Genomic DNA, 18,659 nt, shown 5'->3' with positions numbered 1-18,659 from the left:
TCTCACTCATGGCTTTTACGGGGCACCATCTTCAGATCAGTCAGGACAGAGTTGGTGAATGCTTGTTTTTGTTTGCTTCCAGAACCAAATAACTACCGCACCCTGACAGGGCGAGCAGTAAATGGTACTCAGTTGGGCAAAGACTACATGCAGCTGAAGAGCCTGTTGCAGCTGATCCGCACCTATTCCAGAGCCAGCCTGTATGGGCCCAACATTGGGAGGCCTAGGAAGAACGTTGTGGCCCTTCTGGATGGGTGAGTGATTTGATTCATGGCCAACAATGCAGGGACATATGAAATCTTTCTCATACCAGAGACATCAAACCCATCTCTCAGGTTTAATCACTGCATAGCAATGAAAAGCTCTTCAGAGGTGGCTTCTTTGCTCATGATGGTGCAGTAATAGAAAAATCCATGCTTACCCTGGGCATACATCCATGGAAGGCACAGTAGCTGCTCTTTGTGTCATATGAAGCAGTATACTAGCTAAACTGACAGTATGTGCCCTTGATTTCTAGCTGTCCAGAGTGCCAGGGTGCTAGGCAGACCAGGTTCTGGCATTTGAAGGTCCCTGGAGTATTCCATGATGTTTTAGACTCAAGTTGGTAAAATTGTCAGGACAATCAAAGCAAAGTGTCCATGCCTCATTGTTGACCCTCCTATAAGATCTCCTTTGCCACTTCCCTTCCCTATGTTCCAGTACTATTTCACCACTTTCCTGCCAAATTCTTAAGGCATTGGCAGAAGTTTTCATTGGCTGTCCCTTTCAAACACCCAAACCTTTCCTTATTAACAGTTGCTATATAGACTCTTATTCCATCTAAAGAGGAAGAAGCATTGAGCAACCATGACTTGTAAGAGAAAGAGGACATTGCACAGATTGGCCATTGCTTCTGCACCAGCCTTTGATACAAAACTGGGACAACTGGCAAACACCCCAGAAACAATCTTAATAAACCTCAGAGCTTAGCACACAGCAACATGGTGAAAACTGACCAAGTAAAATGCAAACAAAGAAGACTCAAGTGTGCAAATATCATATTCCTGTCACTGGAGCCCCAGGTAACCTCAGTGGCTAGAAGCACTTTTTACCAGCTGTGACTGGTGACACAGCTACAATCATTTCTGGACCAGCAGAGCTTGATCACATTAGTTCAGCCATTGATGGCTTCAATATTGGATTACTGCAATGCACACTTTGTGGGGCTTCCCTTTCTACAGAAGCTACAGTTAGTGCAGAATGCTGCAGCACTGTTGCTGAGAGGAGTGATACCTGTCAATATATAACACCTCTGCTCAGATATCTGCACTGGTTGCCCATTTGCTATTGGTCCAAGTTCAAGGTGTTACCATTAGTAGTATATCATTAGTATATTGTTAATATATAAAACCATTAGCAGCTTGGGACCAGTTTACTTAAGGGTCTGCCTTACTCCATATATGCCCTTTGGACCAGTTTGATCTGCAGAACTAGCACTATTGCAGATGCCACATAAGACTCATTCCACACAAGTCACCATACAGTTTGGAATTCCCTGTCTATTGACACCAGGCAGACATCTTTGCTGTACTATTTTCTGCTTTTGTTTTAAACATTTTTGTTTAGGCGGGTCTAAAGTTACACATGCTTGATTTCATTTTAGCTACTGTTGATTTAAATCATTTTTTAAATATTATTAAATACCTGGCGTAAATTGTTTTTATTGATAATATATATAATGCTATATTTTCTGTTTTTCTAAACTGCTAAGAGGTTTTTTTAAAAAAAAAAACACAACAACAACAATCAAGCAGTATATAAATTTTGTTAAATACATAAAAATAGAAAGGGGGCGTATGTGGAGTTGCAGCAAAATAATGTAATATTGTCAGCAGCATTAGCTGTAATGCTGAGGAAGAAAGCATGCTGCCACATCTTCTAGGTAGCAAAGCTGATGAACAAATTGGAAACATTTCTGGGCAACCTACAAAGATGGCAAATAGGCTAGAAGGCAAATCCCACGAGGAAAGGCCAAAGGAACTGGGTTTATTTAGCTTTAAAGACATGTATGTGGAGAGAGTATGGTGAAAATTTTCATAGAATCATAGAATCATAGAGTTGGAAGAGACCACAAGGGCCATCGAGTCCAACCCCCTGCCAAGCAGCAAACACCATCAGAGCACTCCTGACATATGGTTGTCAAGCCTCTGCTTAAAGACCTCCAAAGAAGGAGACTCCACCACACTCCTTGGCAGCAAATTCCACTGTCGAACAGCTCTTACTGTCAGGAAGTTCTTCCTAATGTTTAGGTGGAATCTTCTTTCTTGTAGTTTGGAACCATTGCTCCGTGTCCGCTTCTCTGGAGCAGCAGAAAACAACCTTTCTCCCTCCTCTATGTGACATCCTTTTATATATTTGAACATGGCTATCATATCACCCCTTAACCTCCTCTTCTCCAGGCTAAACATGCCCAGCTCCCTTAGCCGTTCCTCATAAGGCATCGTTTCCAGGCCTTTGACCATTTTGGTTGCCCTCCTTTGGACACGTTCCAGTTTGTCAGTGTCCTTCTTGAACTGTGGTGCCCAGAACTGGACACAGTACTCCAGGTGAGGTCTGACCAGAGCAGAATACAGTGGCACTATTACTTCCCTTGATCTAGATGCTATACTCCTATTGATGCAGCCCAGAATTGCATTGGCTTTTTTAGCTGCCACGTCACACTGTTGGCTCATGTCAAGTTTGTGGTCAACCAAGACTCCTAGATCCTTTTCACATGTACTGCTCTCAAGCCAGATGTCACCCATCTTGTATTTGTGCCTCTCATTTTTTTTGCCCAAGTGCAATATTTTACATTTCTCCCTGTTAAAATTCATCTTGTTTGTTTTGGCCCAGTTCTCTAATCTGTCAAGGTCATTTTGAAATGTGATCCTGTCCTCTGGGGTGTTAGCCACCCCTCCCAGTTTGGTGTCATCTGCAAATTTGATCAGGATGCCCTTGAGTCCATCATCCAAGTCGTTGATAAAGATGTTGAATAAGACCGGGCCCAAGACAGAACCCTGTGGCACCCCACTAGTCACTCTTCTCCAGGATGAAGAGGAACCATTGATGGGTTCGGTCAGTCAGCCAGTTACAAATCCACTGAGTGGTAGCATAGTCAAGACCGCATTTTACCAGCTTCTTTACAAGAATATCATGGGGCAGTGCTCCTGAAGGTAGGAGTCTATCAATTGATGAAGATGATCATCCAAATGTCATAGACCAAATGGAGCAAACAGCACGCAGATCTAGTGGTGGGAGGAAAAAATCCTTAAATAAGAGTCACGGGGGAATGATTAATGGACTTCAATGTCTGTACACTAATGCGCAAAGCATGGGAAATAAACAAGATGAGCTTGAGCTCTTGGTACAGCAAACTAAATATGACATAATAGGCATCACTGAAACCTGGTAGGATAAGTCCCACGATTGGAATGTAATAATGGAGGGATACAATCTATTTCAGAGAAACAGACCAGACAAGAAAGGAGGAGGAGTGGCGTTATATGTCAGGGATGTGTATACCTGTGAAGAGATCCAAGATTTAGAACCTCAAAGCCAAAGTGAGAGCATTTGGGTCAAAATTAAGGGAGAGAAGAATAACAGTGACCTCATTGTGGGAGTTTACTATAGATCCCCAAGCCAAATGGAGGACATAAATGATGCCTTCCTGGAACAGATGGCCAAGCATGCAAAAGGAAGGGAGATAGTAGTAATGGGGGACTTCAATTACCCGGATATTTGTTGGATGTCAAACTCAGCCAAGAGCATAAGGTCAAACAGATTCTTCACTGGCCTTGCAGACAACTTCATTGTCCAGAAAGTGGGAGAAGCAACAAGAGGAACAGCCATTTTAGATCTGGTCCTAACCAATGTTGATGACCTGGTTAGTGGGGTAGAAGTGGAAGGATCATTAGGCGCGAGTGATCATGCTCTTCTGAAGCGGAAAGGAGCAGCCAAGCATACTAGGACTCAATTTCTTGACTTTAAGAAAGCTGACTTCATAAAACTTAGGGAAGTGCTGGGTGAGATCCCATGGACAGTAATACTAAAAGGAAAGGGAGTTCATGATGGCTGGGAGTTTGTTAAGAAGGAGATAGTAAAAGCACAACTTCAGGCAATACCAATGAGACGGAAACATGGAAGGTGCCTAAAGAAGCCAGGGTGGCTATCTAAAGAACTTTTAACTGAGTTAAGATTAAAAAAGGATGTGTACAAAAAATGGAAAAGGGGGGAAACCACCAAAGAGGAATTCAAACAAATAGCCAGCACGTGTAGACACAAAGTCAGAAAAGCTAAAGCACAGAATGAACTCAGGTTTGCTAGAGAGGTTAAAAGCAACAAAAAAGGCTTTTATGGGTATGTTCGTAGCAAAAGGAAGAACAAAGAAACAGTGGGGTCACTCAGAGGAGAAGATGGTGAAATGCAAACAGGGGACACAGAAAGGGCTGAACTCCTCAATGCCTTCTTTGCCTCAGTCTTCTCCGATAAAGAAAACAATGCCCGACCTGGAGAATTTGGAGCAAATGATTCAGCAGAGGAAACACAGCCCAGAATAACTAAGGAGATAGTACAAGAATACTTGGCTAGTTTAGATGTATTCAAGTCTCCAGGGCCAGATGAACTGCATCCAAGAGTATTAAAAGAACTGGCAGATGTGATCTCAGAACCACTGGCAGTCATCTTTGAGAATTCCTGGAGAACAGGCGAAGTCCTGGGAGACTGGAGGAGGGCAAATGTTGTCCCTATTTTCAAAAAGGGGGAAAGAGAGGACCCAAATAATTACCGCCCAGTCAGTCTGACATCAATTCCAGGGAAGATTCTGGAGCAGATCATTAAGCAAAGAGTTTGTGAGCACCTAGAAAGGAATACTGTGATCACCAATAGTCAGCATGGATTTCTGAAAAATAAGTCGTGTCAGACTAACCTGATCTCGTTTTTTGACAGAATTACAAGCCTGGTAGATGAAGGGAACGCAGTGGATGTAGCCTACCTTGATTTCAGCAAGGCATTTGACAAGGTGCCCCATGATATTCTTGTAAAGAAGCTGGTAAAATGCGGTCTTGACTATGCTACCACTCAGTCCACCGCCCAGTCAGTCTGACATCAATACCAGGGAAGATTCTGGAGCAGATCATTAAGCAAAGAGTTTGTGAGCACCTAGAAAGGAATACTGTGATCACCAATAGTCAGCATGGATTTCTGAAAAACAAGTCGTGTCAGACTAACCTGATCTCGTTTTTTGACAGAATTACAAGCCTGGTAGATGAAGGGAACACAGTGGATGTAGCCTACCTTGATTTCAGCAAGGCATTTGACAAGGTCTAAGATTGGTTTAAAATTGGTTAACGTGTGATCCTATCCACGCTTGCTCTGAGGCAGGGGTAAAGGAGAAATTTGTTGCAGTTTTCATTTAAAAGTGAATTTGTCAAATTTGCACTTTCTGAAACAACATGCAAACGTAAACATAACACTCATCTGAATTTTTTGATGCAAGTTCTCCAACTAAATAATGCATATATTAGGGTAAAGTGTGCATAAACATGAAATTATTAGCAAAAACAATGTACAGAAATGCATTACGGTGGGGAAGATTGCAAAATGTGTGCATTAGTCAAAACTGAATATCAGAATGTATTTATTAGGAGAAATTTGTACTAAGATGCTGATGAATTTTCGTGAGAAGTTTTTTTTAAAAAATAATAATTCATAATTTCCTGCAAAATGTGGAGAACTGAATATAAGGTTGAAAAAATGAAAATTGTTTTTATGGTCACTCTCCATATAAGGCACATGTTCTGCCACTGAGCTATGGCCATTCTACACAGTGGCCGTTTTCTCTGGATCTGACATAATTTATGCATTCACTCATTTATTATAGAAAATATGGGTGATGCCGCTGCTGAATTGTGGCACTCTAGTATTTTCCCTGTTGCCCTTTCATCACTTTTAAGACTTGGTGTTGATTTCTCTAACTTTGTGTGGAATTGTGCCACTGTCCTCTCTACTGTGGAGCAGGAAAGTACTATTTAGTCATATGGCTTGCCCTTTCCCTCAGAGTGTTATCACATCCAATTGCTCTTCCCGGGGAACTATGGGCAATTATAGCTCTGTGAGAGGATTAGTGGTCTCCTAATGGTTCTCAGCACCCTAAACCAACTACAGCTCCCAGAATTCTCTGGTGGAAGCCATGTCTGTTTCAAGTGATATCATAGTGCTTTAAACGTCCAGTGTGAATGTGGTCTTGGACTGTCGACCCTTGGGTTTTTCTTTTTCTTTAAAAGACCGACTATCTACATGTTAAAAGCAAACTGATTCCCTGTGTCTGCCCAGCCAGAATTGTGAAGGTTTCCCTGAAATGAATACTAACACAATATTGTACCTGAAATCTTGCTGCGTTTGGGGAAGGAGAGATGCTTTGGGAACTCAGTGTATTTCGTTCCTTTAGTACTACTGAGCTAGTTGGCTGCCTGCAGGGCAGAGAGAAGAATCAGAGACGGACATGTGGTCAGGTGCAAGGGAATTTCCACAGATGGGACAGCCAGCCCCACTTGATGAAGTGTTAATTAGGCTATTCAGGGAACCAGAGCTGCTCAGAACAGTCTGTATCTGTTCCCTACTTTGTGGGGTGGAGGGTCAGGAGTCGTAGCATTTCTCAGAGTTCCCAAAGAATCAGCGGAGTTGTTAGCAGGGAGACTGAGATGACCTCAGCCTAGGTTCAGCCCCTGTGTGGAACTTGGTTCCTAAACGATGGATGATATTTGGTGAGTAGAATGTGATGTTATATTTTCCTCTCCAGAAATATCAGATAAAAAATTATTTCCCTTCTCAGAAGTGCAATGGTTGCCTTCTGGCATCCTTGTGTATAGGAAACTGGTGTCACTCTTTCGCTGTGTGCAGCCTTCCTAGGTGTGAATCCAAGATAGAGGATACTAGTTTTCTCTGAAACTATTGCTTTTAAGCTAAAACCTCATAATTATATTTCCTTCTCTTACACTGAAGGCCATGTGGCCCTTTCTCTCCAGCTTTCTGGTCTCCAAATAATACTACTACTATTAGTAGTAGTAGTAGTAGTTGCAGTGTTTACATTTATATCCCACCTTTTGAGATGGCAGAGGGAAAGAGAGGGGAAGCGGTGGAAGCAGAGCTGAAGGATGTCTTAATAAAGTACATGCTTTCCTCACTCAAAGTGAGCCTGGATTCTAGCCTGCATTTGCAGTGCTTTTGACAGAAGGCTTTATCAGTGAATCAAATATGGACTGAATCCAATATGGACTGAGTCATCTGTCATGCCCTTTCCCCCAACTTCTGGCAATGACCAGTGTGTGTGGGGGGGGGGGGAGTTTGCATGTTTAAACCATCAAAAGTTCATGTATGCCACCCCCCATTTTTTTGGGGGGGTGAAGGGGTGGGAAATCTGCTGAAGTGCTCGAAAGAGGAAGAGTGGGGGATTTGTGATGTCAGAAGATAGCAGCCAATCTGTGTTGTGAAAAGCTGGCAATTGCTGCAAACTAGCAAAACTGGTTTTCCTGGACCACAGCCCTGGAGAGGGTTAGGTACGTGTGACGAGAACTTGATGAGTGTGTTTCCAGAGTGCAGCAGGTCCTCTTTTTATGTAAATCCATACACATTCTTTGAAGGGGAGTTATGCCTCAGTTGTCTCACTGAAGCCAAGCGTTCATTGTATATGTATTTTGGCATTTTTGGTACTCTTTAGTACTCTCCATTTTGACTGGAATACTTAGCACCTGAATAAAAATTTAAACCAGGCTTTGTGAATGAGATTCTTTAAAAATTCACAGACCCCATATCTTAAGGGAGGAGGCATAGAAAGACATTACACCATAATCCCTCCCCCTTTGTAAAATAAGATGTGTTCCAGATTTTTCTGCTTTCTTTGTGTGAGAGGGTTGTGTTTTTTCTGGTAAGGCGAACATAATTTTTTTTCTCCAATGGTTAAAAAATACATGGAAGAATTATGTAAATGATTATTTTGTTTTTATTTAAGTATTCAATAATTCCTCTGCCTATGCTTAGCAAAATATATAAATTTATGAGGCAAAATATTGAGTTTGTTGTTGCATAATCTGCTGTCTTCCTAGCTGTGAGTCTGACCATATGACCCAAAAACCCTTTGAAGTACCTGGACCAAACACTGGGCCTTCCCAGCAATGGAAACCAGAGTAGTAAAAACACTTTCAAAGTGTGAAACTGTGTGGAAATATATTACGAGGATCTCTTATGCCATAGACATTTGGTCATGTAGTACAGATGTACATGTAGAAAAACTGGATTTAATATGGGGAAAAATATTGGGTAGTCTTCAGCTAACTGTTACTCAGAGTAGACCCATTGAAATTAATGAACCTAACTTAGTCACATTCATTAATTTCAATTAATTTCTACTGAGCAAAAGTTAATAGAATATTACCCACTATGTAGCTCTGAAATAAATGAGTCATCTATGTATGCTTTCACCATATTACAGTGAATGCCATTGGTACACAGGGTATAACATATGAAGCAGCCCTTAGATTCCCATCCAGTGACTGACTGTCACTCTAGATACACAAGTAGGGAAATGGTCTAGGACTTGAGGACCATTCCTTCCCAACTTGCTTGTTCATAACCCACTTACCTGATGCCTAAACTGCACACTCTGTAAACTGGTGTGCTCTTCAAAGTAGATATATGACACACAGGGAGAGAAAACAGATGTGGGTCAGGGGAGAAAGTCACACATCAAAGAACAACCATCACGTGCCAAAGAAATCTCATGAGGATGTACCAATTATCTCGAGTCTTCATGGAAGAAAGAAGATGTCTCAGAAGAATGGAGAAGGACAGATATATAATGGCTATATTTAAGAAGCAAGAAAGGAGAAACTGAGGAGTTATAGGCCCATTAGTCTGACTTTTATACCCTGGAAGTTATTAGAATGGGTTATAAATCAATCTGTTTTAAGCACCTATGGGAAAACAGGATAATTGCTAGTAGCTGGCATAGATTTATGAAGACGACAACAGGGAAAGCCAACCTAGTAGACTTTTGGCAGGGATCTGCTCTATTAGATCAGGCTAGAACAGTAGGCATTGTATTTTAGCAAGGCTTTTGATGTCATTTCACATATGCAAAATGGAAATACAAGTAGACGGAAATATCATCAGGTGGGAATACAAGTTGTTAAACAGTTGAACATTCAGAGGAGATAAATTATTTCAACTAGGGATAGGACAGGTGTTCCAAGGGAATGTTGTGTATATCCAACAATCCCATTTTTTACAGATACTCAGCTGTTAGAGTTGTTGCCATGTGGATACCAGAGAGGGAGGTATGGAAAATGTAGATATGCTTTTTGGATCAGCAGATGACATCTTGCCTATGAACTTGTGTTATCAAGATCTGGCTGGATGAATCATCTGGTCCAGTGTTTGACCAATTGGTTCCAGCTGGATACTTGATATGGCACCAGCTTCACCTTCTGAACATTGTTCCTGCCACTTCTATTTTTCAAAGACTCTTCTAATCTTTGTAAATGAATTATCACCTAGGAGGCTCCCTGTGGGGGTAAGAAATATCACCAAGTGGGGTAGAGATGAAGGGATCAGGGAGGGGTTGCACATAACGTGATCCCGTCAACATAGGGAAATCATAAATTGAGAAGTGGTCCTCTAAATATTTCAAAAGCTTGTCTGCTCATGCTGACAAAGACTCATCCACTAAGAAGTAGATCGCCTTTCCTATTTTGCCACACCCCCTACTTCCATTTTGTGTCCATCAGCCTAAAGGAAACAATGCAGCCTGCCCTTTTCCTGTTGCTGTGGGCATGTTCGTGGAATTTTTATTTTTTTAAAAAGCTCTTTTGCACAGAACTGCTCAAAAGAGCTGTACTGAAAGTAAAACTAAAATTTGCCCTTGTGGGTACAGGAAGTGTGAAAAGAAAAGAGGAAGAAAGGAAGTGGTAGCCTTTTATACCAGCAACTCCAAATCCTTGCCTCGCTTGGAGTGACACATTTTTTAAATTATTATTATTATTCTTGGCTGCTCCTTTGTGCAGATCTCATTTTCTGGTAAGCTTGATATTTCAAAAACGAAATAAAAAAGTGTGCCTGGACAGGTAAACAAGTGCCTGTGTGCATACCCAAAATGGACCTTAAGTCCACAGCATTCATATATCCAGTCAAGCACAATCCACTAGTGTGGACTGGAAACATGGAGATAGATCTTAAAGTTGAAAGTGCTCTGGTTTGGATATGAGGGTGCATAAATGTGCACATAGAATGTCTTAGGGTGGACACGATGCTTACCAAACTTGTAAAGTACTCAGAAGCTTTGCAGGACAGAGATAGCATGCAAAGCAATCATGATAACTTGGACAGCTGGATGGGCAACAAATGAAATTCAGCAAAAGGGAATGGAAACTATTACCAATCAGAAAAGATGAAAGAAGTGCTGAATATGCACATATTGGGCAGAGGTATTGCTCTTTTAACAAGATTAGCAGTGCAATGGTACTCCAAATTAGGAGAAAGCCAGCCTTGGTTTCATTAGCACAGACAACCGATCTAAAACACTGGGAGTAACAGGACCATGGTACTTGGCTCTGCTTTGGCCTTAGTAAAGAACACTGTATATTGTTTGGGGCATCAAATATAGAGGGACATAATATAATTCATAGGAGAGCTAAATATGATTGTCTGTATGGAAGAGATAAGAAACCCCCCACAATCCTGACTTCATTAACCTTAAGAAAAAGGACATTCCTATTGAACTATACACACATTGATGGAAATGAATGAAGTCAACCACAAGATGTGGATGATAAATACAGTAGCCTTACCTACCAGATTATAGATTTTTTTATTTGTAGCATATGTACACAATGGTACAGATGGTGTGCACTCTGTTTAAAAGCACCGCAACCAAAGAAATACGAATAGAAAAGAAAACACGCTCCTCCCCTGGCTGTGAAAGAAAGAGGAAAGAACCACAGGGAGGTGAGCTACATATAAATGTTATTAGTTGGGGCTGAACTTCTCCATGTCTTTAATTTAGTAGCACATATCATTTCACAGGACTGCAAATTAACATTTCATTCCATGTGGATGGGCATGGGGAGAACAGAATGTATAAATCACCACTGGAGCACATTGACTGCCCAACATATCATGTTCATTACTCTGCCCATCTTTGCTATTTATGTACACAGCGAGGAACTGAGAATTACATTAAATGTGCATATTTTTCTAGATAATGTTGAGACTGCTCAAACAAATAACTATTCTGGCTGCCTTCCTGACAGCAATAAAGGGGATGAGTCAAATATCAGTTCTATGGGGCTCTAGATCATGGTGAGCCAATGTGGTGCCTTCCAGATGTCATTCAGCTCTCATAACCCCAGCCAGCATGGTCAGTGCTCAGGGATGATGGGAGTTGGAGGGCACCATGTTGGCTATCCCTACTCTTGATGGTAGAAGAGATGGAGACGCCTGTATTCCAGTTCTCCTATGCTAGTTGAAAAATTCATAGCATCCGAACTATCTGTGTTGTGAGCATCTTGCACACACCATGAACTTAAGTGGAGCCCTAGAACCTTAGAGACTTTTTTTTCATATTCCCAATCAAACTGACACACATACTCACAAACAAACAAACAAACAAACAGGCTGCTGTCTGTCGCGTGTGTGTGTATGTGCATAGCATGTTTCAAGTCACAGAGCCACAACATATGAAACGAGACATGGTATTACCCCCACCCACCCAACGTGTTGCATCTTGCCCTTGTTCTTTTTACATGGCTGTCATGGCTATGGAGAAGATTTGAAAATGTACACACAGAAAAACCAAAAGGAGCTTTTGGGGGAAGGGAACGTCCTATTGTCTTCCCATATCTTATTGCCCCTGCTCCAAACTTCTCCTGATTTTGGGGGGCTTCTGTTGCCCCTGTTTTTGCTAAACCAAAACACTGCAGTCAAAATAATCATGCAAATTTGAATAAGTCAGTCTCAGCAAAGTGTGGTGGTTTCTGCCATGCAAAACTGGCAAAGTTGCAAGAGGTCTACCAAATTCTGACTTTCCTTATTGTCATGTACAGCTCTCTGATGTGCTGTTTGCTGCAAACCATACTGCATGCATCATAAAGCCTTGGAAATTTGCTATCTAAGATAACATAGCATGGTTTTTGATATGCATGCTGGGTGCGCAACACCAAACTACAAGGAAAGAAATGTTTTTTGGTTCTTGGAGATGCTGGGAGCACACTTTAAGCTTCCTTTCCTTTCAGAGTTTTTGGGGTGCAGGCACTCTATGAGATTCATTCTTTTTTAAAAAAATAATATTTATTACTTTTTCCAACAATTTAAACACTACAAAAAAAGAAAAACAATACAATACAAAAACACTACATAACACTAACACATTAAACTAACAAAACAAAACAAACACAATTTAAAACACATCAAATAATTTCAATATCTTATCTTTCATTCACTTATTTCCGCGACCTCCTCACACCTCCCTTTTTCTATTCCACTTCTGTTAATTTTTTCAGCAATTCCTTTCCATCTTCCTCTGTTTTCAATCCTATAATTATCTTAGCACATTCTAACCTTATTTTTCCTTTAATACTCTATTAATCTATTTATCCTTAATTCCTTATAACATTTCTACTAAAGCCATATAACTTCATTCCAACATTTTTCTAGCATTCATTAATTTTACAATATTTCCGTAAATAATCTTTAAACTTTTTCCAGTCTTCTTCCACCGATTCTTCTCCCTGGTCTCGGATTCTGACAGTCATTTCCGCCAATTCCATATAGTCCATCAATTTCATCTGCCATTCTTCCAATACTTCGCGATGAGTATTCTTGCTGCTGTTGTTGCATACATGAAAAATGTTCTATCCTTCTTTGGCACCAATTGGCCGACCATGCCCAGGAGAAAGGCCTCTGGTTTCTTCAGGAAGGTATATTTGAATACCTTTTTCATTTCATTATAAATCATCTCCCAGAATGTCTTAATCCTTGGGCATGTCCACCAAAGTTGAAAACATGTACCTTCAATCTCATTACATTTCCAACATTTATTATCGGGCAAATGGTAAATTTTTGCAAGCTTGACTGGTGTCATGTACCACCTATAAATCATTTTCATTAAGTTTTCTCTTAGGGCATTACATGCCGTAAATTTCATACCTGTGGTCCATAACTGTTCCCAGTCAGCCATCATTATGTTATGTCCAACATCTTGTGCCCATTTAATCATATCAGATTTCACCATTTTATCCTGAGTATTCCATTTCAGCAGCAAGTTATACATTCTTGACAAATTCTTAATTTTTGAATCTAACAATTCTGTTTCCAATTTTGATTTTTCTACCTGGAAGCCAACTTTTTTGTCCAAATTGTATGCCTCCATTATTTGATAATAATGGAGCCAATCTTGCACTTTATTTTTCAATTTTTCAAAACTCTGCAATTTTATTCTGTCTCCATCTTGTTCCAAAATTTCCCAATATTTCGGCCATTTGGCCTCCACATTGAGTTTTTTCTGTGCCTTCGCTTCCATTGGTGAGAACCATCTTGGTTCGCTTCCATTGGTGACAACCCAAGATGGTTGTCTAGGAGATTCATTCTTGGATCCTTCTGATTCTCCCTGTTCCCTAGGGAGTCAGTTCTTGGAGCAACTGCGGTACCAAAGGGCTAATCTGAAGCTATTGCAGTAGTATCATAGCACCCTGAGAACCTTCACCAACCCCTTCGGAGAGTTTCATTAATGGGTCCAGTTTAGCTTAGGTTCTCCTTTCCAAAAAGAATCTTCTTTCCAATCAGAACTGGAGTAAATAAGAGTATGGGTTTTGCTATATCCAACTATTACTTTAAATTGACAAAAGCCTACTGATTCAATGTTGATGTGATATTGCATAGCAGAAGAACAGTATGTCATACTTTGACTTCTTGGGAATGTTAGTGGCCTGTACTGATGTGAGCTGTGAGTGCATGTATGTATGTATGTATGTGTGGACCACTCTCATTTCCAGAAGCTCACATATTTTCTGTATCTCACAGGTTCATGAAGGTGGCAGGGAACACAGTGGATGCTGTTACCTGGCAACAGTAGGTATTTCCCCCCTTTCCCTTTCCAATATTTCTAAACATGCATCAATTTGGGCAGAAGTCAAGAACTGAGCCAGACATCGATAGAACACTATCTTCAGACAAAGAACACAGAGAGAGACTTCTAAGACTACCTTTCCCATTCTATTTTCTTGAGTTCACTCTGTTGGCTAAGAAGAAACTTCTCTAGTTATATGGACGGGCTAAACTCTTGCAGACAGCAGAACTTACGCTGTGAGAAGAATACCAGCTATGTAGCAAGGAATTCTACCACTCATGTTGGTTTTGGTGTCAGAGGCTTCCCTAGTGTGAAGCTCAGGGTAGGCTAATGTCAGAGCTGCCCCTAGGTCCCAGCTCACAGAGGACCAACGCGAGGCTGTCGTTATGTACAAAAGTCTTTATTGAGGTTCAGTTTCCATTTCAAAGCCGCAGCGCGCAGCTCTACGTCTTAAACCCTAGACCGGCGAAGTCCCGTCTGAATCTCCTCCCCTCTGACACCAGTTTAAGATCCCCCTTTCTGGACTCTTCTGACGCTGAGTCGCTTAACTCCTCCCCCTGCCTCCGGCGGGCTTTAGGACCCGGTTCCCAATCCTCATTCTCTGCTGTCCCGCGCTCCTGTACATTTGAACTTGCCTCTCGCGCCAATCCAGTGACCTTCCTCCTGACCGTTTCACTACTTCTGTCACTGCTTCCCTCTTCCGGGATACTGGCCGGATCTGACCGCCCCTCCGTTGTCTGACTCTCCGATGGAGGTGTGGTCAGCCCTGCCTTATCTTCTCTCCCTGGTGGGGAATGCACTGGCCCTGATCCTTGGGACTCTTCCCCCCCACTCTGCTCTGGTGGGGAAGCTGGTCCTGATTTCCAACTACTGCTCTGGGAGTCCCTGCTGCCCCCTTGCTCCTGGGGCGTTCCCCTTGGGAACCCCCTACCCCTGGCCACTGGCGCCCCCTTCTGTGAATCTTCCGATTCGCTGGAGAGGCTCATGGAATCCCTCGGTCCACTGTCCTCTTCTCCTACGCTCCCCTCGGATTCTTCCCCTTCGCTCTCCATCTCCTCTCTTCCCTGTGCCTCTGCTCCTGAGCCCCTGACATCCAAGAATAAATCCTATAAGATAAGCCTTGCACATTTCAGTATCAATGCAAGAAGATATTCAGAGAAAAGATTGCCGCACACCAGTGCCCTATGTGTGGCAGAGGGATGATGTCCTCACAGAAACCTACTGTGTGATGAATATTTCAAACGGCAGAACTTGTCTGCTAGCACTGTTCTTCCCTCACTAGTGTGAGAAACTGGAAGTCACAGGACAAGCTGACTGTGAATATACAGGGATGTTTTCAACTATATTTTACTCATAGTAGACCCACTGAAATTAACAGACCTAGTCATAGTCATTAAATCCAGCAAGTCTACTCTGAGTAAAATGTGGGTTGAGTCACAGAGAGGTACTTTTATTGACATTTCTGCCTTTTTGCCATTTACCTTAGCAACCAGGTCTGTCTACTCTCTGGGGTCATGTGATAGCTTTAGAAAGACACATGTGCAGCATTTACCTAGCCTGAATGGGATATTGCCCTGGTTTAACCATGTTGCTGAAGGTGACCTGATCAGGAGCAAGGGCCACGTTTAGAAATGGTGGGCATAGAATTCTTGCTGCGGCAAAAAATGGGCTGGGATCCACAGGCAGTTCTCTTAATGAAGAGTTTGCTCAGGTTAGTGTGACTGGTGTTCCTGCTGCCTAACAACATAGCCTGAGAGCAAGCATGGATTGAATGCCAAGTAATGACAGTCCCTTGTCCTTAGAAAGTTGTTGATGCTCTGTTGTATTTGTTGGCATCTTCAGAATGATGCTGCGCCAAATTGGTATTAGCTTGTACAGATATTTTTGCCAAAATAAATTTCTGGCTTTCCAGGATTCCATGGGGTTGATCCACTAGTGGTGCTGAAACTGTCCCTTGTTCCAGAGATTGACTGTCAGTGATCTCTAGGCTAGGGGTGTCTAAACTGTGGCTTTCTGGATATTGTTGGACTCCAGCTCCCATCAGTCTCAGTCAGCATGGTCAATAGGCCTCACATGAGGAAGAGAGCTCTCTCACTCAAACATTATGATTTTGACTGAACAAAGGCAGGGTGTGTGTTAGCCTTTCTCTAGTGATTGACAGAAAGTGAAGCTTTATAGAATCAGATAGAAAGAAGGCCCCTCAAAACTTGTCAAGATTTACACTTAGGCAAGATATTATATTATGCAAGACCCCTTTATGATGCTTTAATGCCTTCAGCTACACGGAAGCACCATCAGTTTTGCATTCTGAAGGAAGTTCTGTGGTGCACGCAAAAGTGTTTCCCAGGTTATAGCCACAGAATTGCACTTACAGAGAACTCGGTGTTATTTGGAATAACATGGGTTCATGATTCCAGACTATACCTACTTCATTTGTGTGTGAAACTCCATGATAATCGTGTTGGAAACAATTATGCATACCATATAGCACCCCATTCATTCTTGGACTCCAGACTCCAGTGAAGCTTCCTTTCTAAATTTACAGAGATTCAGGAGTGCTGCGCTGATCACTCTCCCAGGCACAGTGGCTACACAATGACTATGTTACCTGTGCATGAGATCTGTTGCTATCACTCATTGAGTGCCGTGGGGTTGATGACAGAACTTTTGCAGTGTATTTGTTCATGAATCAGAGCCTTGGTTCATATACACTAGTAAGCACATATGGTATTGTAGCATACCAGTGGAAGAAATGAAACATTTGTTGTAAGAATGCATTCAGTATTTTGCTGCAGAAGGATTCACTCTACAGGAGATGCCCTTAAGACTGAAATGGAGGAAAGGAATTCAAAGTGGAAAATGTGCAATATCCTGTGGTGTGTGTCTACTCATCTGGGTGGTTAGTGTCCATCTCTCTATCATGAAGGACAAAGCCCATCCATGTGGGTCACACATTCCCCCCCCCCCAATCTAACATGAACTGTTTGAGAAAATCAGCACTTTTAGATAGCAGCAATGGCATGAGTTTAATTACAGAATGTTGTATTAATGCTGGGCCTGATTCTTTGATACTTGTTCCGTACCTTGATTCCATGAAATAGATAGCCGTTGCAGGGGGAAGTTCTGGGAAAACTTCACCCACACACCCTTTCCCCATCAAATAAGCTCCTGCTTTTTCTGGGGAAACTTCATCTGCCCTCCCCTTTCCCTGGAAAGAGCGCCTGCTGCCATCCTTGCTGTAGTTGCTTTGTAGGGGAAAGGTTAGTTGCTAAAAAAGTAGTGTGTGTGCCCCAGCACTGGAGCAAAACAGCAGGCACAATGAATTTTCACTGAAACTGGACAGCATCGGAGGTGAGGGATATGTTGTAGGGAATCATGTGAATTTGTTTTAGAAGTGATCAAAGCAGATTGGTAGACAGGCAATTCAAAGGGGTGGGGCTCACAAACACCACCATCCACGTCACAGACCAATCGCCCCAGCGTCAGACTTCAAACACTTGCAGAGTACAGTTGAAACAGAATGTCCAGAAGTGGCTAAAATCAAAACTGTAAGAGTCCGGGATCACACCTGAAAAAAGGAAATAGCTTATGAGGAACAAGCAGAGGGCTTTCTCGGTAGTGGCACCTGCCCTGTGGAATGCCCTCCCATCAGATGTCAAAGAAATAAACAACTATCTGACTTTTAGAAGGCATCTGAAAGCAACCCTGTTTAGGGTAGTTTTTAATGATTGATGTTTATTGTGTTTTTAATATTCTGTTGGGAGCTGCACAGAGTGGCTAGGAAAACCCAGGCAGATGGGCAGGTTATATACATAATAATATATCATCATCATCATCAGCTAGATTTTCAGGAATTGAGAGGGAGCAAATGGTGACAATACCAGAGATGGAGGAAGTATTTTGTGCAGGAAACCTGTGCCTTGCTGAATAGCTGCAGGGGGAAGGTGCCAGCTTCCCCTTCCCCAGCTAGTGAGAAAAAACTGGGAGGTGGGACGAAGAGAGGAGGTGGTGGGGCTCTAATTCCAAGCAGACCTTCCTGGAGCAGGAATGGATTTGGAAATTCCTGAGTGTTGGGAAATGGCTTTAATGCAATTAACTGAAATAAAAGGAGGGGGTCAGATAATGGGGCAAAGGTTCCTCTACCATAAAGAGGAGTAAAACAAAAACAGCTGTTCTGAAGCCCTCAAACTCTGCTCATTAAATCCCATCTGAGGCTAATGGTTTGGGCCGTTAATTGTGGGTGGTGTCTTAAAAAGATACTGATGCTTTCATAGTTTTGCTTAGTGTAAGAGGCAGCTGGCATCCCAACTCCCCAGAAATGGCTTGCATGGGCTTTTAAGCATGCAGGTAGGCGGCAAGCACAGTGCAGACAGTGATGTGGTGCTGAATTGCATGATTAGATAGGTAACAGACATTTCTTGTCCATGATTCACCTTGGGCTTTTGCTGCTGAAGTTAACATGTTGATGGGGAGAGGAAAATAACCCTTCCAGTCTTCTTTAAGTTCTTGAACTGGAGAGCTGCCAGCA

General features: G+C 42.1%; 1 protein-coding gene across 1 annotated transcript in view; it reads left to right on the top strand.

Moving 5' to 3' along the window:
* HPSE2 (heparanase 2 (inactive)) overlaps positions 1-18,659 on the top strand; it is a 115,401-nt gene that overhangs the window by 76,976 nt on the left and 19,766 nt on the right. The window contains exons 5-6 of the mRNA XM_079977210.1: positions 83-254; positions 14,086-14,133. Of these exons, the coding sequence (XP_079833336.1) occupies positions 83-254; positions 14,086-14,133 (220 nt within the window). The remainder of the gene's footprint in view (positions 1-82; positions 255-14,085; positions 14,134-18,659) is intronic.

Source organism: Podarcis cretensis, assembly GCF_951804945.1.
Source record: "Podarcis cretensis genome assembly, chromosome: 5".
In the NCBI taxonomy this organism is placed as follows: domain Eukaryota; kingdom Metazoa; phylum Chordata; class Lepidosauria; order Squamata; family Lacertidae; genus Podarcis; species Podarcis cretensis.
This window is presented reverse-complemented; position numbering and strand designations above follow the sequence as displayed.